The 21,632-nt window shown below is 42.5% G+C and overlaps 2 protein-coding genes across 8 annotated transcripts; both read left to right on the forward strand.

The window, feature by feature from the left end:
* Window positions 1-368: 368 nt before the first annotated feature.
* On the forward strand, window positions 369-12,488 carry LOC127360780 (zinc finger protein 37-like). Of its 7 annotated transcripts, none has more exons than XM_051395228.1 (11): window positions 371-682; window positions 6,669-6,773; window positions 6,909-7,062; window positions 7,183-7,277; window positions 7,997-8,229; window positions 8,439-8,524; window positions 8,708-8,806; window positions 8,927-9,021; window positions 9,672-9,904; window positions 10,114-10,199; window positions 10,281-12,488. In XM_051395228.1, exons 1-11 carry the CDS (start codon window positions 418-420, stop codon window positions 11,530-11,532), a joined length of 2,703 nt encoding a protein of 900 aa, XP_051251188.1. In that variant the 5' UTR covers window positions 371-417; the 3' UTR covers window positions 11,533-12,488. The 7 variants fall into 7 exon arrangements, with proteins under 7 accessions (XP_051251192.1, XP_051251190.1, XP_051251188.1 ...); XM_051395229.1 differs by having other exon boundaries at window positions 372-682; window positions 10,302-12,488; XM_051395232.1 differs by lacking the exons at window positions 7,183-7,277; window positions 7,997-8,229; window positions 8,439-8,524; window positions 8,708-8,806 and having other exon boundaries at window positions 369-682.
* A 1,204-nt stretch (window positions 12,489-13,692) lies between these two features.
* Window positions 13,693-19,363, forward strand: LOC127360779 (uncharacterized). The gene is made up of 10 exons (XM_051395227.1): window positions 13,693-14,013; window positions 14,876-14,959; window positions 15,071-15,194; window positions 15,973-16,103; window positions 16,214-16,440; window positions 16,595-16,692; window positions 16,775-16,890; window positions 18,728-18,954; window positions 19,102-19,199; window positions 19,324-19,363. The coding sequence occupies exons 1-10, from the start codon at window positions 13,788-13,790 to the stop codon at window positions 19,361-19,363; spliced, it is 1,371 nt and encodes a 456-aa protein (XP_051251187.1). The 5' UTR covers window positions 13,693-13,787.
* Window positions 19,364-21,632: the final 2,269 nt, after the last annotated feature.

The raw sequence follows: 21,632 nt of genomic DNA on the forward strand, positions 1-21,632 counted from the left end.
CAGAGTTCAACTGTTTATAGCTCATTTAAATATCTTTAATTAAACATTAAAAAGAAAATAGAAAAAAGATTTCATGTAAAATTAAAGCTAAAAACTGTTTTTAAATTATAGAAAATTCTGTTATTTTCTGTTATTTTTCAGTATTGCTGGAATATTACTAATAATTTATTTTACAGTGTATTTACATGTTAAACAAGTTTAATACACAGAATATAATATAATAAATAATAATGAATATAATAATAGTTCCAGTGTAAAGTGTCTGTTACCCTCCGGTACGGTAGGGGGCGCCACGCAGCTCTAACTTCGGTTTGTGGAAGAATCCGGAGCGGAACTTTTGGTGCGGACGCTTGCGCATGCGCATCACCAAGAAACCGCTGAAGTTGTGTGGTGAAAGTTTTTACTCTCCGGAAGGAAATGGCGGCAGTGAACGAGCTGCTGGTGTCCGCGGGGGATCCGGTGGATCCGGTGGATCCGGTGGACTGTAAACCGACCAGAGCGGAGATACTGAGAGGAATCGTTACCGACAAACTGACCGCCGCCGCGCGGGAGATCTTAGCGGTGGTCGAGAGAACCGTGGCCGGGTACGAGGAGGAGACTGCGGGTCTGAGGCTGGAGGTCGACCGGCAGAGGAAGCACCTGGAGGCTCTGCTGCTGCCGCGGGTCGCTCTCTGTAGGATCGGTGGGTCCCTTTATATCTCTGTTTATATCTCTGTTTATATCTCTGTTTATATCTCTGTTTATATCTCTGTTTATCTCTGTTTATATCTCTGTTTATCTCTGTATATCTGTTTATATCTCTGTTTATATCTCTTTATATCTCTGTTTATATCTCTGTTTATCTGTTTATATCTCTGTTTATATCTCTTTATATCTCTATATATCTCTTTATATCTCTGTTTATATCTTTTTATCTCTTTATATCTCTATATATCTCTGTTTATATCTGTTTATATCTCTGTTTATATCTCTGTTTATCTGTTTATATCTCTTTATATCTATATATATCTCTGTTTATATCTGTTTATATCTCTGTTTATATCTGTTTATATCTCTGTTTATATCTCTGTTTATCTGTTTATATCTCTGTTTATATCTCTTTATATCTCTGTTTATATCTGTTTATATCTCTGTTTATATCTCTGTTTATCTCTGTTTATATCTCTGTTTATATCTCTTTATATCTCTGTTTATATGTCTGTTTATATATCTGTTTATATCTGTTTATATCTCTGTTTATATCTCTTTATATCTCTTTATATCTCTGTTTATATCTCTTTATATCTCTGTTTATATCTCTGTTTATATCTCTGTTTATATCTCTATATATCTCTTTATATCTCTGTTTATATCTCTGTTTATATCTGTTTATATCTGTTTATATCTCTGTTTATATCTCTTTATATCTCTGTTTATATCTCTGTTTATATCTTTTTATCTCTTTATATCTCTTTATATCTCTGTTTATATCTGTTTATATCTCTGTTTATCTGTTTATATCTCTTTATATCTCTGTTTATATCTGTTTATATCTGTTTATATCTCTGTTTATATCTGTTTATATCTCTGTTTATATCTGTTTATATCTCTGTTTATATCTCTGTTTATCTGTTTATATCTCTTTATATCTCTGTATATCTCTGTTTATATCTGTTTATATCTCTGTTTATATCTGTTTATATCTCTGTTTATATCTCTGTTTATCTGTTTATATCTCTGTTTATATCTCTTTATATCTCTGTTTATATCTGTTTATATCTCTGTTTATATCTCTGTTTATCTCTGTTTATATCTCTGTTTATATCTCTTTATATCTCTGTTTATATCTCTGTTTATATATCTGTTTATATCTGTTTATATCTCTGTTTATATCTGTTTATATCTCTTTATATCTCTGTTTATATCTCTGTTTATATCTCTGTTTATATCTCTGTTTATATCTTTATATATCTCTTTATATCTCTGTTTATATCTCTTTATATCTCTGTTTATATCTCTTTATATCTCTTTATATCTCTGTTTATATCTCTGTTTATATCTCTTTATATCTCTTTATATCTGTTTATATCTCTGTTTATATCTGTTTATATCTGTTTATATCTCTGTTTATATCTGTTTATATCTGTTTATATCTCTGTTTATCTGTTTATATCTGTTTATCTGTTTATATCTGTTTATATCTCTGTTTATCTCTGTTTATATCTGTTTATCTCTTTATATCTGTTTATATCTCTTTATATTTATATCTGTTTATATCTCTTTATATATTGAGCATGGCGTTAGTTCAGGCAGGGCACGAAGTCAGGCTTAGCTTTCAGTTACAGCTATATCATACGAGCACAGCTAGTCATAAACATACATCCGCTGATTCCTCTAAGCTTCCCATTGGATACCATACACAGTCAGCTGACAGCTCACCTGATTTCCTCAAGCATCCAATTGGCAAACATCATGCATGGCGCCTTATTTAAGCTGCTTTAGCCTGCCTGCCTATCTCTGCTGCTCCCTCTACAAGCCTGTTTACCAGGATGTTGTGTGCGTTACTTGTGGTTTGTCGTTTGTTTCTACTTGTCCTGTCTGCGGTGAGTATGATGGCGAGTCGATTGCATTGTGAAGTCTCAGCAGCGATCTCGGCTGTTGGGGAGAGTCTCGCTTTGAACAACATCCGCAGTTCTGTCCGGCTGCTCTGGTTCTGGAGGGTCCGCAGAAGGGCGGCTCCGCTGCGGTCCCGGCTCCGGCTCCGGCGCTGCGCTGCGCTGCCTTCCAGGGGAGCGCGGGTCCCAGGCGCAGCGGCCGGCTCCACCTGTCTTGCTTGTCAGTTCTGTCCAACATCCGGTTGTCGCTTGCCGTCATGGGTTCAAGGGTCCAGGGTCGGTTCGGCACGCCAGGCCGGCCAGTCTTCATCCGCAGTTGGCCTGTTTCCCTCTTCGCTGTCTGCAGGTAGAGCGCGTGGTCCCACAGGTGCAGCGCTTGACGATGACGTCACAACAGCTTGTTTTGACGGCGTCACATTTCCGCCGAGAATGCTGGGAAGTGGAGTCCCAATCACCATAGGGAAGAACGTGCTGCCTCTCAAAAAGGGGGGCATGAGAGATAAACCTTCAACCCCAGTAAACGTCCCTGAGCTGGGGAAGGCGCTAAGAAAGCATCTAAACACTGTTAGTGAATTATCTGTTATAGGGCTGGTTCATGGTTCTTAGCTGGGCTGACTTGGTTGCAAAACCTACAATCTGCTTTGAAGAGCTGAGATAGTCGATGCTTTACTGAAGAGATAACAAAGGTTCATATTGGTCCATTCATAAATCGCCTTCTCAACAAGCATTAAGGTATAGCTACCAGGAAATATTCAGGGAAAATAAATAAACATAATTATAAATGTATCTGCTCTGCAAAGGTGAAACTAAGGTATAAATAGTTTAAATCCTCTGGCACTTTTCCTTATTTTATGCTATAATCTACAATGCCATCAGTTGATTAAAGAAGCATGTAGAGGCACATGGCTAGCAAGGCAGATGTCACAGATGCATTTAAGTCATGTATTACACCTTCACATTGGTATCTGTTCGGTTTAAATGAAGAGAAATGTACTTCTCAGTTAGGCTCACCTTTGGTTGTTACAGCAGCCTCACATATTTGACACTTGTCAGAGGCTCTCTGCTGGATTCTTTTAATAACTGCAACTGCTTTCGTGCTCCATCTCATAGACGGTTTTCTGTTAGTTGACTATCAATTCAAAATCAGACCATGCATTTTTGCTCTTAAATATACCTTTAAAACATTAGGTCTTCTGCTATCCAAGGAGAAACATCAGACCCTGTAAGGCTAGAGTTCTAGGCTTCACTCTAGATAGTGTACTGATGCAAATCGCATCAAAGAGGTAATGAAAGCAGCAGGCAGTAGTAATTTCCAAAAGAGAACTGCTCTCCTTGCTTAGACATCTTAAATTGGCATGTGTGTATTACCCAGGGAAGTTCCCTTATATCCAGGCTTCTGGACCTCTCCGATTTATAGAGAACTCCATGATATGGTGAGCTTGGATAAGGGCTGCAGATCCGAGCCCCAGTCCTGATCTATTCTGTGTGATAAATGGTATGGCATCTCCTTATTTTACAATGAGCAGCTAGAATCATCATTTGCCATTAATTATAAAAGACGCAGCATATTGAGTACATATAAATAAATCGAACACTGTGTGCCAGTTCACCCTGGGAGCTTTATGTCAACAGCAAGGTCTAATAGTGTGACTGCTATGATCTACTAGATCACTAATGAACAGCTTTGCTGAGCTTAGAAGACAGAGAGCAGACATGAGGGGCATTTAGGGAAGAGCAATGGATCCACAGTTTTCGGTGTTGTGTACAGAAATAATGGCGATATAATTAATTCAAACATACAGTAGAAGTGGCATGATTGACCTGTATGATAACCGCCCTTCTGTAGGTTTTGGGGGGGTATTTTAATAATCAGTGGTTCACAGACATATGGCTAAAATACTGTCATCCTTGCCAGCTAATGCCTCTTCTACCTTTTTAATGATGTACCCAATTGTTGTTTCATGTGTCTGTGGGGAAAACACTGGTCAAGGTAACAATCATGTTTTTGTGACACATGAGGCAACTGCCAACATCATTTACAAGGGCGTTCTTCAGTTCCATTCATTAATAGATTTGTAAGGCGCCTCACTTGGTTATCTATGTTGGGTAAATTCATTATTAGAGCAGCTCATATTCCATGCTTGGATAAAAATTGCTGATATTGGCCTGGATTGAATTGCAGAATTTCGCCAGCTGTGCCCGGAGGCAGCGCCATCCAGCTGACTTGCCCCCCCCGTTTTCTCAAACCGTGTTAGACTAAACACAACCATGCAATCCTACAGGCTATCTACTGCTCAGTATATGCGATCTGGCTTAGCTAATCTACATTAAATAACTCCTCATTCAATTTGCTTAGGAGCAGCAACAAATGCAGCATCCGTAGCTCCTGTCTCGATGCTAAGGCTATGGGTAATGTTCATTATCTGCTTACGAACGATATCTCCGGCCTGAGGGCAAGCAATTCTTGATGCTCAGAAAGCAATGAGTGCCCTGTAATTCCGGCTTAAATTCATTAATGTATAGCAATTTCTGGGGATATCTCTAGCATACTTAGCCATGTACTTCAACTAGTGTCTGCTTAGACGTATTGGTTTATAGTCCTGCTGGCTCCTCTTAATGGCACTTCCATGTAGCTCATGGAAGGGAGGTTGCCTGGTGTGGTTCTTTGGGGGTCTCTGCTGCCGCTCTCCTTGTTTTAAACTTTTCCGTGAATGCACATGGAAGGGCAGGGAGGTGTGCTCTCCCTGCCTTAAGGTTTTCCACGTAGGCATGTGGAAGGACAAGGAGGTCCCATACAGAGCCACACCACTAAATATAACACACTGTTTGGGAAATATGTTTTGCTGGCTTAATTTAAATATTCTTCTAGCATAACTTCTTTGGGATCTCTTTATTAATCCTCAGCCAAGTTACTTAAACTAGTATCTGCATAAGTTATTGGCTTTATTACTGTCATTTATTTCTTACAAAAATTTGTGCTGCTGGCTCCTCTTACTGGCACTTCCATGTAGCTCATGGAAGGGAGGTTGCCTGGTATGGTTCTTTGGGGGTCTCTGCTGCCGCTCTCCTTGTCTTAAACTTTTCCATGTATGCACATGGAAGGGCAGGGAGGTGTGCTCTCCCTGCCTTAAGGTTTTCCACGTAGGCACGTAGGAAGGACAAGGAGGTCCCAGAACAGAGCCATACCGCCAAATGTAATTCTGCTTGGAATATAAGATATTTTGACGAAAGTGGTCCTGACTGAAATTGAGCATAGCGTTAGTTCAGGCAGGGCACGAAGTCAGGCTTAGCTTTCAGTTACAGCTATATCATACGAGCACAGCTAGTCATAAACATACATCCGCTGATTCCTCTAAGCTTCCCATTGGATACCATACACAGTCAGCTGACAGCTCACCTGATTTCCTCAAGCATCCAATTGGCAAACATCATGCATGGCGCCTTATTTAAGCTGCTTTAGCCTGCCTGCCTATCTCTGCTGCTCCCTCTACAAGCCTTTTGCACCCACCTCCACCCCAGCTCCTCCTTTTTATGTTGTTTCTAATTAATCAATGTCATTTTCTGATTGCCATTGATGCTGCTCTGTTCTGTACCCGGGGGTCTCTGCTGCCGCTCTCCTTGTCTTAAACTTTTCCATGTATGCACATGGAAGGGCAGGGAGGTGTGCTCTCCCTGCCTTAAGGTTTTCCACGTAGGCACGTAGGAAGGACAAGGAGGTCCCAGAACAGAGCCATACCGCCAAATGCAATTCTGCTTGGAAAATAAGTATTTGACGAAAGTGGTCCTGACTGAACTCTGTTTATATTTCTGTTTATATCTGTTTATATCTCTGTTTATATCTGTTTATATTTATATCTGTTTATATCTCTTTATATCTGTTTATATCTCTTTATCTCTGTTTATATCTCTGTTTATATCAGTCTATATCTCTTGGACCAGGTCCAGATCCAAACCCACTAACCCTAGACCTGTCAGATCTGGACTTGGAGTCCGCAGCAGACTCTAAATAAATAAATAAAACGTAATTACTCGGTGAGTAACGTATACTGATACCGACCTTTGTGTCTGATCCAGAGGAACCTGCATGGGAAGAGGAAGAGGAAGAGGAAGAGGAGGAGGAGGAGGAGGAGGAGGAGGCTGGAGGAGGTGAACTCCCTGAGGAGGAACAGCTGCACACAAGTATGTCTTCTACATTTACTCAAGTACTACTGCCCCAAATCCCACACTCGACCTTTCAATAAAATAAAAGATCTGTGGTAATAAATACTGCAAAATCAAAAGTTTGACTCTTTGTCTTTCGTTTTTTCCGTTCAGATGTGGAGGACTCGGGAAGCCGGGACGTCTCAGGCCACGTTGAGGAAGACGAGGGTGAAGATGAGGAGGAGGAGGAGTCTGCTGAGGAGCCAGTACTGAGCATGAATCTAGATCAGGAGGATCTGAGGGACCCAGAATATCAGACAGCAACAAGGTTCAAATATAATATTTATTCTTTGTGAGGGAGAAAGAAATATTTAGTTATGTGAGACCAACACAGAACTACACTGAAGCATTGTTAACAGTTTTCATTGATTGTATAATATTCTTGCAGAGGTCAGTCTGTGAAGATGAAGGGCAGGAGACGGGATCCTCTAAAACTTAGAGTCTGTCTGTTACAGGATCACACCAATGTGCTCAAAATCGGTGGTAAGACGTGAAATGTGTCCAGTCTATGAAGCAGCTAGCTACATTTAAACCAGCACGATGTAAGTGTTGGTATTTGGTGCCCACAGTTTTAATCCCACTGTGGTAAATATGGACAGCTGTACATTTGTTATGATAAAAAACTAGCGACAGCTTTGCTGAAGCAGCCAGACATCAAGCAAATCCAACAACACAAGACATAGCAGACAATTCCTAAGTTACAGGACAGGACAGTGCTGTAGATACAGGGCAGAGGACAGTGCTTTAGATACAGGGCAGGGAACAGTGCTGTAGATACAGGGCAGAGGTCAGTGCTGTAGATACAGGGCAGAGGTCAGTGCTGTAGATACAGGGCAGAGGTCAGTGCTGTAGATACAGGGCAGAGGACAGTGCTGTAGATACAGGGCAGAGGACAGTGCTTTAGATACAGGGCAGAGGACAGCGCTGTAGATACAGGGCAGAGGACAGCGCTGTAGATACAGGGCAGAGGACAGCGCTGTAGATACAGCGCTGTAGATACAGGGCAGAGGACAGCGCTGTAGATACAGGGCAGAGGACAGCGCTTTAGATACAGGGCAGAGGACAGCGCTTTAGATACAGGGCAGAGGACAGCGCTTTAGATACAGGGCAGAGGACAGCGCTGTAGATACAGGGCAGAGGACAGCGCTGTAGATACAGGGCAGAGGTCAACTTAAACATTGTGATGAATTTGTCCGTGTTAGTGTTGAAGTCCCCGGTTAACGAGCTGAAGTGTCCCCGAGGCCTTCGGGAGCCCGACTTCCTGAACCTGCTGAGGTCCACCTTCCCTCAGGTGACCGGACAGTTTGACGTCTTCACAGTTGACGCAACCAGGAAACTGACACCACTGAAACTACAAACACTGACACCAGAAGAGATCCAAAGGTCCATCAAATCCACGGGGAAAGGAAGATCGGCTCTGTATATCCGAGCACAGGTAGATCCTCAAAGGGAAACTATTTACAGCATACTGAGCCAGCACCAGTGATCAATACACACATTATTAAAGCATTAATCAAACTAATAACTAACAGCAGTCAGACAACCTCATCAGACTTTGGCAATTAGCTAAACGTGGACATTTTGAGCATTCAGCTACTAAAGGTTGAGAATTAACTCCTGTGATCAACTGTTGATTTCTTCCAGAGAGCAGAGAAATCGCTGATCAACACGGAGCAACTTCCTCCTCCAGAGAGCGAAGACGAAGCCACCAGTGACGCAGGAAACGCTGAGTGAGTCAAGTGAAGACTGTGGACGGTGTCTTTAGGAGCTGGGTGTTAATAATACAACCTTATATAATTTAAAGATAGATGTTCCCAACGTGTTAATCTTTAAGCATCCTCAGTTTCACATTCTGATTGTGTCAAAGATGAAGATACATTTAAATAATTCAGCTGCTTATTTTCTTCCTTCAGTGCTGTGGACACCAACAGGGAGTCTGCTGAGGAGCCAGTACTGAGCATGAGTCTAGATCAGGAGGATCTGAGGGACCCAGAATATCAGACAGCAACAAGGTTCAAATATAATATTTATTCTTTGTGAGGGAGAAAGAAATATTTATTTATGTGAGACCAACACAGAACTACACTGAAGCATTGTTAACAGTTTTCATTGTTTGTATAATATTCTTGCAGAGGTCAGTCTGTGAAGATAAAGGGCAGCAGACGGGATCCTCTAAAACTCAGAGTCTGTCTGTTACAGGATCACACCAATGTGCTCAAAATCGGCGGTAAGACGTGAAATGTGTCCAGTCTATAAAGCAGCTAGCTACATTTAAACCAGCACGATGTAAGTGTTGGTATTTGGTGCCCACAGTTTTAATCCCACTGTGGTAAATATGGACAGCTGTACATTTGTTATGATAAAAAACTAGCGACAACTTTGCTGAAGCAGCCAAACATCAAGCAAATCCAACAACACAAGACATAGCAGACAATCCCTAAGTTACAGAGGACAGTACTGTAGATACAGGGCAGAGGTCAGTGCTGTAGATACAGGGCAGAGGACAGTGCTGTAGATACAGGGCAGAGCACAGTGCTGTAGATACAGGGCAGAGCACAGTGCTGTAGATACAGGGCAGAGCACAGTGCTGTAGATACAGGGCAGAGGACAGCGCTGTAGATACAGGGCAGAGCACAGCGCTGTAGATACAGGGCAGAGGACAGCGCTGTAGATACAGGGCAGAGCACAGCGCTGTAGATACAGGGCAGAGGACAGCGCTGTAGATACAGGGCAGAGGACAGCGCTGTAGATACAGGGCAGAGGACAGCGCTGTAGATACAGGGCAGAGGACAGCGCTGTAGATACAGGGCAGAGGACAGCGCTGTAGATACAGGGCAGAGGTCAACTTAAACATTGTGATGAATTTGTCCGTGTTAGTGTTGAAGTCCCCGGTTAACGAGCTGAAGTGTCCCCGAGGCCTTCGGGAGCCCGACTTCCTGAACCTGCTGAGGTCCACCTTCCCTCAGGTGACCGGACAGTTTGACGTCTTCACAGTTGACGCAACCAGGAAACTGACACCACTGAAACTACAAACACTGACACCAGAAGAGATCCAAAGGTCCATCAGATCCACGGGGAAAGGAAGATCGGCTCTGTATATCCGAGCACAGGTAGATCCTCAAAGGGAAACTATTTACAGCATACTGAGCCAGCACCAGTGATCAATACACACATTATTAAAGCATTAATCAAACTAATAACTAACAGCAGTCAGACAACCTCATCAGACTTTAGCAGTTAGCTAAACGTGGACATTTTGATCATTCAGCTATCAAAGGTTGAGAATTTACTCCTGTGATCAACTGTTGATTTCTTCCAGAGAGCAGAGAAATCGCTGATCAACACGGAGCAACTTCCTCCTCCAGAGAGCGAAGACGAAGCCACCAGTGACGCAGGAAACGCTGAGTGAGTCAAGTGAAGACGGTGGACGGTGTCTTTAGGAGCTGGGTGTTAATAATACAACCTTATATAATTTAAATAATTCAGCTGCTTATTTTCTTCCTTCAGTTCTGTGAACACCAACAAAACCGATCGTCTGTCCAACAACTCGAGACGGCAACAACAGATTGAAACAGCAGAGGACGGAGAACAACGCGGATTATCGGATGACTTTAGCACCCTTTCTCCTGCTGAGAGCGACGGGGACAACGAAGAAGACGAAGAGGAAGAGGTGGAAGAAGATGGCAGAGATGACGACTGGAAACCAGACAGGAAAGAGGAAGGGCTGAGTGACGGCGAAGCTGAAGCGAACTCATCGAAGACGGCGAGGAGGAGGCGAGTCGATCATTCAGGTGTAAAAACAAAGAGAAGGAAGCAGATGCAGTCGTCTCTACAGGCGACCGATGGCGGCGACGCTCCGTCCTGTAAAGTCTGCGGAGCGCTGCACAGGTCAAAGACCATGCTGATTAAACACGCCTTGAGTCACGTGGACGACTCAGAGTGGCGCTGTGGAGTGTGTGGAGAACATTCAGAGTCTGCTGAGGAGCTGAGGAGCCATCTCGAAAGTCACCAGAAAACCCACAGCTGCAACATCTGCGGAAAGTCTTTCCTCACTGTCGGCAGCCTGGAGAGACATGCTACTCTGCACACGGGAGAGAAACCATACAAATGTGACATCTGCCATAAAGCGTATGCACATAAGGCAGGTTTAAGGAACCACTGGTGGGAACATGTGGAGGATAAACCCCACAAATGTGACGTCTGCAGTCAGTCTTTTGCTTTCAAACAGCAGCTGAGGGTTCACAGCAGCACCCACACAGGGGAGAAGCCGTACCGCTGCGACGTGTGCGGGAAATGTGTCACTGACTTTCGAGCTTTATCCCGACACAAGTTGGGTCACAGCGGGGAAAAACGCTACGCCTGTCAGGTCTGTGGGAAGAGATTTTTAATTCCAGCCAAAGTGAAAGAACATGCGAAAATTCACACGGCCCGAGACCGAACGTACCTCTGCGACGTTTGCTGCAAAATGTTTCACACGCGAGGTCAGCTGAAGGTTCACATGAAAACACACAGCGAGGAGAAGATCATGTGCAGCGAATGCGGCAAAGGCTTGTCGGGTCGAGGAGCTCTGAGGAGACACATGATGATCCACACTGGGGAAAGACCGTACAAGTGCTCGGAGTGTGGGCGAACCTTTAACACTCAGAGTATTCTCAGAGCACATCTGAAAACACACTCTGACGTCAAACAGTTTGTCTGCGGGGTTTGTGGGAAAGCGTGCGCCGCAAATATTACCTGACGGTCCACATGAGGACCCACAATGGAGAGAAACCGTACCAGTGCAGCCTCTGCGACAAAGCCTTCACTCAGAGCCACTGTCTGAAAACACACATGAGGAGCCATCAAGGGAAGAGACGTCAGCACTGGATGGACTGAAGTCCTGAAAGGGTCTGTTCCTTTTCTACATAAAGAAAACACAACAGAGCGTGTTCCTTAAAGCTCAGTAAGCCTTGTGTGGACGAGGCTTGTTAATAACGGAGCAATCAAACAGCGTGGCACTAAGTGTTCACTGTAGCTTCATCAGGTCTGTGCTGGTGAAATAAAACTGTATCTGCAGCAGAGAGCGTCAGTGTGTCTCTGCAGTGTGACTGTCGACTGTACAGGACGGACACAGCGAGGGCAGATTGTCACTACTGAATCAATCTATCAGCTGATAGTGTTAATGTCCCGATCTGATCTCACCAATCTGTATCGCTGCCGATCAGTGCGTTCTTTATCTGATCGGTGTCGGCTATGTTGAGCTCTACTGATCCGATCTTTTGTTTTACGTTAGCTGTTTTATGTGCCTCTGCTCGGAGGAGAGACAGCGGGAGAGATCTGACACAACCAGACTCAACAGGCCACTGAAAGAGAAACAAAATACAATAAATAATAATAATTAATTGATGTAATCGGTTGCAGTATAATAGTTACTGAACTAAAAGTTGCGGGGAGAGTCAGCGAGTGGACGACTGCTGTTTAATTACAGCTTCAATAAACGGAGCGAGTCGGTATGTGACAAAGAAACTAGAAACTAAAGACACAGAAAGGTTGATTGTTATTGTCTGTCAGCTGTTACATTATCATCCTGTTGTGTCCTGATGCGACTGCGTTTCTGGGGTTTATTGTATGTTAAATGTTTTTTCTACTGAATAAAATCATTGATCGTTGTTTGTTTGGTGGTAAAATATTAATAAAGTAAATATTCTAAATGCCTCCAAGTTTGATGTTTGTTGGACCACTTTGTTGTGAGTTAATAAAATGTGACTTTAAACTGAGCTGCATTAACACATATTGTTATAAAAAAGGTGGAAAAGCAGTTTTTTTAATGATCCTGTAAAGTATTTGTTCTATAATCCAACATTAAACATTATAACTCAGTAAAGCACGGGGACACTTTTTGTACGTTGCACCAGAACATAAAACTGTAGTATAATATAAATAAAATGTTCACTTCACATTATTTAACATTTTTATGCTATGTAAAGTTATACTATGGAATTACTAAAGTTTACTACATTTATTACATAGTTTAAGTGATATATATGTCAGCCATTAATAGTAATAATATTACTTTACAGTAACTAGAAGTGTAATTAGTTACATTACTTTTGTTGTCTCCTGATCTGAAATCCAACAATTAAATTTACACCACTGATTCATTTTTATGATCGTGGTGGAAATATTACATTACTTTGATTTTAACAAAGAAAACTGAATTTAATCCTCATAAATCTTTTGTTGGGATTATCATAAAGGTAATTATAACTAGTAATGTAACTAATTACTGTTGGCAGGGAGGAATAAGTAAAGTAATCAAGAGTATTAGATTAAGTTTTTTGAGTAACTTTATCGTCAATAGGTCAAAATATTGATAAATGTGTCTGCATTAAAGCCAGAAGAGATAATCTCATCAGTTCCCAGAAGTACGGAAGCCCATTACTGCCAATGTAACAGAGAGAAAGTAAATCATTAAAATATTGACAAACTTTAAATATTTTGACTTAATATCTTAAAATTTTTATATATTTTTAATTTATATTTTACCCCCCTTATTTTTCTGAGTTATTCTTTTCCTTGTCATTCTTTTTCTGTTTTTCGTGGTAATGAATGCGTTCATTGTTTCAAATACTCTCTAAACTCACCAATAAACAATTACTCTGAAAAACAAACCAAAAAAATTGTTTTCAGGTGAATTTAATACGCTTCCATAAATATTGACTTTGTGATATTAAGTCATTATATGGTAAAAGTGTTTTTTTTATTCTTCACATTGGCAGAAATTAGCTCCCGTACAAGCAGCGACAGAATAATTTAGAATAAACTATAAATTACTTTAATTTGTACCTTCAGCTCCATCTTCCGTTGGTTCCAGAGAGAAACGTTCCTCTTTGGTTCATGTTTCCACTCGGACATAATTTCTGTCTGCACCGTCTCCAAACATTCCCGCGTATTTCTGCCGGTAACAACACTTCCGTGCGGTGATGATGCTGCGCCGGAGCCGGTGACAACAACATGGAGGCTGACACCGGGGACGGGAGCGTGTCCACGGCCGAGATGCTGAGAGGAGTCGTGGCCGAGAAACTGACCGCCGCCGCGCGGGAGATCTTAGCGGTGGTCGAGAGAACCGTGGCCGGGTACGAGGAGGAGGCTGCGGGTCTGAGGCTGGAGGTCGACCGGCAGAGGAAGCACCTGGAGGCTCTGCTGTCCATCTCCGCTGAGATCAAACTGGAGGCAGCAGGTCGGTGTCCGGATGAATGTCTGCCGGTTGCACCGCGATGTGTCCTCTCCGCAGAGAGAACCGGAAAGACGAACCTCGTTTGGAAAAACGTTAATTAAATGTTTCTTTGCTTACGGTTAAACTCACCGACGTCTACGGACTCAGTATAAGAACTGTTAATATCACTCATAAATTCGGCCATCATTCAAACTCACTGTCTGCTATACAACGTAAAATAAACGGTACAAAGTCCTCATGACCACGTTTAAATTGGACAAACTCAGCGGTAGAAAGTCAATTTACTCAAGTGCAGTTTTGAATGGAAAACCTGGAAATTCACAGACTACTTTTCTAGTCATGGAAACACCTGGAAATGGATTAAAATGACCAAATACACTGTAAATAATATATGCTGTGTTTGATCCTGTGCTTACGACCTCTGATTTAATTACATATTATATCATATATAACAGTAAAGCGACTACCGATAAACTGTAAACAGTGAACTCAATGACAGTTTGTATAAAACCAGAGATTTGGATGATTTTTTAGCAGATAATTTCCTGTGAATATTGATCAGAGGTGAGTTTTACGGATATTATTAATTTAATAATAACTTAATAGGATTATTTTTTGCCAGATTCAGTGTTTTCTTCTCCCTGGTGCTCGTTCTATTAGTTCTTTGGTTCTTTTTTAAAGCATGATGATGAGTTCAAGGCCTACTGTGTGGATTTTTAAAGGTTTCTAACATGCTTTAAAATCAAAAACTCCTTGCGACGCCTTTCCTCGCCTCCTGAATATTTGTATTCATGTGATTCAGCAGCAGATTTCTGATCATGATCTTGTTTTCATTGATCAACCCTGCTGTCTGTCTCTGATCCAGATGACCAGTTTCCTGTCTGTGAGCCGGCGGCTGGAGGAGGAGCCGAACTCCCCGAAGAGGAACAGCGGCACAAACAGGAGCCGAGTACGTTTGTTTTTATTTATTGTTGTGAAGAATCAAACCTTCACCTCCTGTATTTAATAAAGGAGGCATTAAACAGGTAGTTCTGACCCCGTTGTCCCGCTATGTGTCCAGGTGTGGAAGACAGCTGGAGTCTGGGCCTCGTCTGCTCCACTGAGGAACGGATGGAGGAGGATGAAGAGGATGAAGAGGAGCATCCGGAACATCTCACAGAACCAGATGGTGAAGAATCATCAAGGTTAGAAGTTCCTACAGTCATCAATCACACTACACGTATCAGAAACCTCAGAGATCGGCATCCATCACCCAAACAAACCAACACAAATATACAGAACTTCCTGTGTTGTGTTTGTTCAGGGAGAAGTTATCGAGACTCGTTAGAGCTGGTTTATAATCAGAGTTCTCCTCGAAACTTATAGACTACTTTTACTTTCATCCACACACCTGGAAATTCATTAAAATGACCAAATATCCTGGAAATGTTTTAATTGTACTTTGGTCTCTTTCACTCTGATTTGTATTCAGTTAGAAACCGTTCTGAACCTGCATCAGTAAACAAGGAGGTTAAAATGTGTCGATTTTAGAAATAAATCATATGATCACCTGCTGTCCTGTATTGAAGTGACAAATGAATCTTCTATGAAGCCACCTGGAGCCGCAGTGTAACAGTGTACTGCAGGGTCAGATAGCACCACCTAGTGGCGATCTCAGTGATTGCACAATTAAAAAGTAAACAAAATTATTACATTTATTCTTATGTCGTCAATCAGAACATCATAAACTCAGGTACAGGTAGTGTGGCTCCAACGTGTGTTGACAAAAAAAACAAAAAAATAATAAAGAGTGGGAACTGGAACTGTTGTCATAGCAACGCGTTATTGATCCCAAACCAAGTTTGGTGTATTGGCGGCGAGTCGTTGTTGATCATGGCGAAGAGTTTTGGTGTGAAACGCCCAAATCAGCAACCACACAGTGAGACTGAATCCTAAAGACAGCATCATGTCTTCTTTCTTCAGGTTTTTGACTCCCACAGTTCAGTCTGACAGGAGGAGTGCTGACGGACCTGCGATCAGGGAATCAGAGGACCACATAGACCTCAGGATCCGCATCCTGCAGGACTATCAGATCGATGTGCTCTCACCCCACGGTAAATTTAATCAGTCAGTCGGTAAAACTTTCCCAAGAATTGAACCAGTGTTGTCAGCTGGTGGTCTTTAGTAACGGCCGAGCTAACTGAAAGCTGTCTTTGTGTTTCAGCGTATACGAAGTTCCCGCTTCTGGAGCTGCAGTGTCCTCGTGGGATGCAGGAGGCGGACTTCCTGGACCTGCTGAGGTCCACCTTCCCTCAACTGGCTGCTCAGGAAACTTTTGACCTCTTCTTAACTGACAAAATGAAGAAACTACACCCACTCAGAGTGGAGACTCTGACACCAGAGGAGATCTGTAAGACCACTGGACGTGCAACCCTCTTCATCCGACTGAAGGTACTTTATCTGCTGCACCAGTTTAACCTCAGAGACGAGATCTGTTCTCTGCAGCCCTCAACTTCTGTCTTATTTTGACTTATTTGTTATAGGTCAAAATAACAAATATCCTTTGTAAAGTATTTGGTTTGTTTTTGGTGGGAACTTGTTTTAGCTGCCTGAGGGAGTCCAGCCCCAAGAGATTGAACCTCTGCACAGAGAAGATGCTGCTCCAGATTCTCCGTCCACAGATCAAACCGGACTGAACACGAGGTAAAAACACAAGGAGCAGCTTCTCTGTAGGAGTGAGAACAAGTGTATTTCTCTTCTGATCCTTTATGTTATTGTCACCCAGAGTTCAGTCTGACAAGAGGAAGCCCAGCAGACGTCATAGGAGTGAACCTCCGAACCTAATAGATCTCAGAATCTGCATCCTGGAGGACTCTCGGATCAATATGCTCTCAAACAAAGGTAAATGTACTCAGTCACTCTGTCTTGAGTCCTTCGATAAGAAGTTAAAGAGTAATTTCTGTAATTTTAAAGTTGGGGTTCTTCTTCTTCCTGTCACTGATTAACGGCAGACTGGAGGAATCGTTGGTTTATATGCTGCCTGTAAGGGCCACTTAATCCCCGTTACCTACAGTACTGTAGATAAACAAGTACCGTCATGTTTTCAGAATTTTGGCTCATGACGGTTCACGTTACATCTCCACTTCAAAGCCCCAATAATGGTATTTTGGACCTTCCCTACTTGTACAGTACTTCTGAATATCTGTTGCTTTCCGTCACACTTCAGAGAGATCACTTAGATAAAGTATCAAACAGCTCTTACAGCTTTCTCGTCTCGCAGGTTCTTGTCGATCCTGGTGGAGCCTCCTGCCATGGTCCTGCTAGATTGCCGTTGCCATTACTGTTGTTGCTATGCGTCTGTCTGTCTGTCTGTCTGTCTCTCTCTCTCTCTCTCTCTCTCTCTCTCTCTCTCTCTCTCTCTCTCTCTCTCTCTCTCTCTCTCACCCCAACTGGTCGAGACAGACGACCACCCACCTAGAGCCGGAGGATCTGTCCTAGGTTTCTGCCTCTTAACAGGCAGTTTTTCCTTGCCCTTGTCGCCAAGTGCTTGCTCATGGTGGTACTGTTGGGTCTCTGTAATTAATGTTATAAAGAGTTCGGTCTAGACCTGCTCTATTTGAAAAGTGTCCTGAGATAACTTCTGTTATGAATTGGCGCTATACAAATAAAATTGAATTGAATTGAATTAAGGTCCGGAGACATCGGGCCACCTGACTGCCTGAGCGTGTAGAATCCGTGGCAGAGGTCACAGGTGAGAGACATCGCTCTGATTGGCTTTTCAGCTGAAGTGAATCGGTGCACGAGATGAGAAACAGAAGCGAGCAAAGCAGCAAATGACTTCATCAAAAGGAAAAACTAAAGCTTCAACTTCATCTCAGCTGTTTGTTCAAATTCAGAGATATTTAGACAACAAGAAGCTGTTTTACGAAACCGTCTGAGCGAGCGAACCTTGATCCAACGGGCTGTTTTCTTATATCAGCTGTCCGAGGACTCCTGCTGTTCTTTCTCAATGAGGAATCCAGACTACCGCCACCTGCTGGTATGGAGACTTATTAACTCCTGTGCAGGCGAAGAACGTACGTTATAGTTGTCTGTTCGCTGTAGTCAGTTCAGCGTGTTCTAGTATCACTGTTTGGCCCAGACGCAGGCGACGCAACTCCACTTAAGTCACCACTAGTTCTTTGACGTTGATTTGGTGTGTTGGGGCCTTTAGGGACAGACGTACAACCCTCTCTTGAAAGAAGCCAACCCTTTCTGTGGCATCTGGCATTTAGCCAAATAAAATTTTAAAAACTTGTCAGACTCAGAACCAGACCGCCTCGGCTTACTGAGAATAGAGTTTTTGAAGCAGATAAACTTTCAGTCATGTCTCTGTATAAACAAAGTGATGCAGTAAACAGTTGGTGACCAGCAGCCACAACTGTGTCAAGAATTTAAACAGTATAATTTTTAATATAGTTTTATTTGTAGAGCGCCAATTCATAACAGAAGTTATCTCAACAGGTCTTGACCGTACTCGTTTTAACATTATTTACAGAGACCCAACAGTTCCCACAATGAGCAAGACCTTGGTGACAGGGGCAAGGACAAACGTTCTTTGAGGAGGCAGTAACCTCGAGCAGACCCGGCTCTGTTTAATCAGTCGGTCGGTAAAACTTTCCCAAGAATTGAACCAGTGTTGTCAACTGGTGGTCTTTAGTAGCAGCCAAGCTAACTGAAAGCCGTCTTTGTGTTTCAGTGTATAAGAAGTTCCCGCTTCTGGAGCTGCAGTGTACTCGTGGGCTGCAGGAGGCGGACTTCCTGGACCTGCTGAGGTCCACCTTCCCTCAACTGGCTGCTCAGGAAACGTTTGACTTCTTCACATGTGGCACAAAGAAGATACTGCAGCCGTTCAGAGTGGAGGCTCTGACACCAGAGGAGATCTGTAAGACCACTGGACGTTCAACCATCTACATCCGACTGAAGGTACTTTATCAGTAGCACCAGTTTAACCTCAGAGACAAGATCTGTTCTCTGCAGCCCTCAACTTCTGTCTTATTACTCCAGAAAGGTCAAAATAACAAATATCCATTGTAAAGTATTTGGTTTGTTTTTGGTGGGAACTTGTTTTAGTCGCCTGAGGGAGTCCAGCCCCGAGAGAGAGAAGCTCTGCACAGAGAAGATGCTGCTCCAGATTCTCTGTCCACAGATAAAACCGGACTGAACATGAGGTAAAAACACAAAGAGCAGCTTCTCTGTACGAGAGAGAACAAGTGTATTTGTTACGAGTTTCAAATAGTGTAACTGAAGTAACAAATGATTTTGACTGGGGTTCACTGCTCTCAACTCTCCTAGATGCAACCCTGGAAAACAGAATCACAGCGTGAATGAGTGAATGAGCAAACCGCCTTCTTCGTCTCCAAATCTCTGTCTCTTTATTACAAATTTTCAACAAATTATGGTATCAAACAATAACCATACCCCTAGTATAAACATGTTTCAGTTTCAGTGTTCATTTGTTAATTTAAATTTAAACACATTAATACAGTTTTCTCTACTCTCCACACATCAGTGGGCAACATCTCTCACACACACATTCACAGAAATCATCATCTCTATACAAAAATAAATATTGCTTTCTTTAAAGTGCATTAGTATCAAAAGGATAAATCATGTTTTAATCTATATTTATATAGTTATTTCTTTTAACTTCAGAATTCCACCATCCTATTGATTTAATAATATGAAATATAAACCCTCTTTGGCTGTAGATTAATATTTAAATGACTTTAGAGTCAAAACATGAAAACATCATACACATCGGGATAGCGGTTTAACTTATTATACATCTTTAAACACAGACTAGACACCTAACTGCTTCTGTATAACTTTGGGGAGAACTCCCTTTAAGTTTTAAACAACATACCTCTCTTCTCTTAACATTAACAATCATTCATAACATGTCAGGATATCTCAAAGAAACTGAATAAAACATTACCAGGGAGTGAGGACACCAGCACCCAGAATCACACATACAGTCACAGTATACACCTGCTAATTGTTAGCTCGCTAGCTCCATTGTTTACAATGCCCGTTTCCCGCGGTTATAAACGCGACTCTTTACACCTCAAAAATTCCACAACAGACTCCTCACAGCTTCAATACACCACCGTAAATTTCAGGAGAGAACAGTTTGTAATTATTTTTATTAAATACCAACCTGGAAAACAGAATCACAGCGTGAATGAGTGAAAGAGCAAACCGCCTTCTTCGTCTCCAAATCTCTGTCTGAGAGAAGAGGGAGGTGCCTCTCACCTGGGTACCGTGGTGCAACGATCCCCACACTTTGGTTCCGCTTTCTTTTTTTCCCCCTAGATTAATTCTTTTTTTTTAAATTTTTCTATTAATCTTTCACAATAAAATCGGTGTTCTATTTAACACTGCACTGGTTATTGTATTATCCTATAAAGGGTGTATCACACACTCCCCAACAAATAAAAGTGGCTCCTGACACGAGATATCCTCAATAATTTCACTCTGAACATACATTTTCTCTTTTTTTTTTTCAAAACACATTCCAACTCTCAATGAGTGTATCCTTTAAGTCCTTTAAAGTGCGTGTGTCAGATCTCATCTGGTGGGTATGCAATGTATGGTGTATATGTTTCAACAGGTAGGTATAAAATGTATAGAGTATTTGTGATTCAGGTAGGTATTAAAGGTATGATGTATGAGTGGTTCAACAGGTAAGTATGAAATGTATAGTGTATGTATGGTGTTTCAGGTCTCTTCAGGTGAGTATGAAATGTATGTAATTGTCTCTCATGGCGTCTCATCCACAGTGAGCTGGGTACACGACAGGTAAGTAAGGGTATGGGGCGATGGATGGGGGTTGGAAGTGGTGAAAGTATGGTGTACAGAGACACTGGTGAGTACACTGTACTGGTTGGATTCCAACTGCACTCACAGTTGGCCGCGGGTGATAAGCTGGTCGACCCAGGGATGGATAAGTAAACACATAACCTGGCCGTCTTTCTCTGGTGGACTGTCTCAGCGGGATCTGATGTTCAGGTTGTGGTGTGGGGGCATTGTTCTCTTGATGGACAGCATGCAGTTCCTCTTGAACGGTTGCAGGTCGAAGCTGCTCTATGTCCTGTTCATCCTCACTGGATGTCCCCTGTTCTTCCCCTCTAACACTCTCTCTGTCCTGTTCGGGTTCTGCGTGGCTTGTTTCTCCCAGGTAGGTCTCATTCTGTTCAGATCTGTTTTGGGAGTCAGGAGTAACATGTGGCTCAGGTAAGTGACTTTCAGCTCTTGGTCTCTCCGTCGGTATTCGCAGCCAGTAACGAGGCACGCCTTCCTCTTCCTCAGAGTCACTTATATCTGGGCTCTGTGTCTCTCGTGCGGGTTTTGGGGTGTCTGAAGCTCTCTTCTTTCTCTTTCGTGACTCAGCTGTGTTGGTGGTCCGGTTCTGAAGGGACTCTACAGGTAGGTCGTTGACTTGTAACAGGAGGTTCCTGTGTAGGGTGCGAACTGGTCGGCCTCCCGACTCAGGGCTTACTTTGTAGACAGGATTATCTCCAACCTGTTCTCTCACGATGTAGATCAGCTGCTCCCAGTACGGTCTAAGCTTTCCAGGGCCCCCTCGTTCACTGAGATTGCGT

This window comes from Dicentrarchus labrax, unplaced genomic scaffold (assembly GCF_905237075.1).
Source record: "Dicentrarchus labrax unplaced genomic scaffold, dlabrax2021, whole genome shotgun sequence".
Taxonomy (NCBI): Eukaryota; Metazoa; Chordata; class Actinopteri; family Moronidae; genus Dicentrarchus; species Dicentrarchus labrax.

Bases quoted from the DNA above. Each gene is read 5' to 3' on its own strand.
- LOC127360779 (XM_051395227.1), top strand. From the start codon at position 13,788: ATGGAGGCTGACACCGGGGACGGGAGCGTGTCCACGGCCGAGATGCTG. The intron at 16,441-16,594 runs GTACTTTATCTG...AACTTGTTTTAG, and splicing joins CCCTCTTCATCCGACTGAAG to CTGCCTGAGGGAGTCCAGCC. The intron at 16,891-18,727 runs GTAAATGTACTC...TTTGTGTTTCAG, and splicing joins CAATATGCTCTCAAACAAAG to TGTATAAGAAGTTCCCGCTT.
- LOC127360780 (XM_051395228.1), top strand. From the start codon at position 418: ATGGCGGCAGTGAACGAGCTGCTGGTGTCCGCGGGGGATCCGGTGGAT. The intron at 683-6,668 runs GTGGGTCCCTTT...TGTCTGATCCAG, and splicing joins GGTCGCTCTCTGTAGGATCG to AGGAACCTGCATGGGAAGAG. The intron at 7,278-7,996 runs GTAAGACGTGAA...TGTCCGTGTTAG, and splicing joins CAATGTGCTCAAAATCGGTG to TGTTGAAGTCCCCGGTTAAC.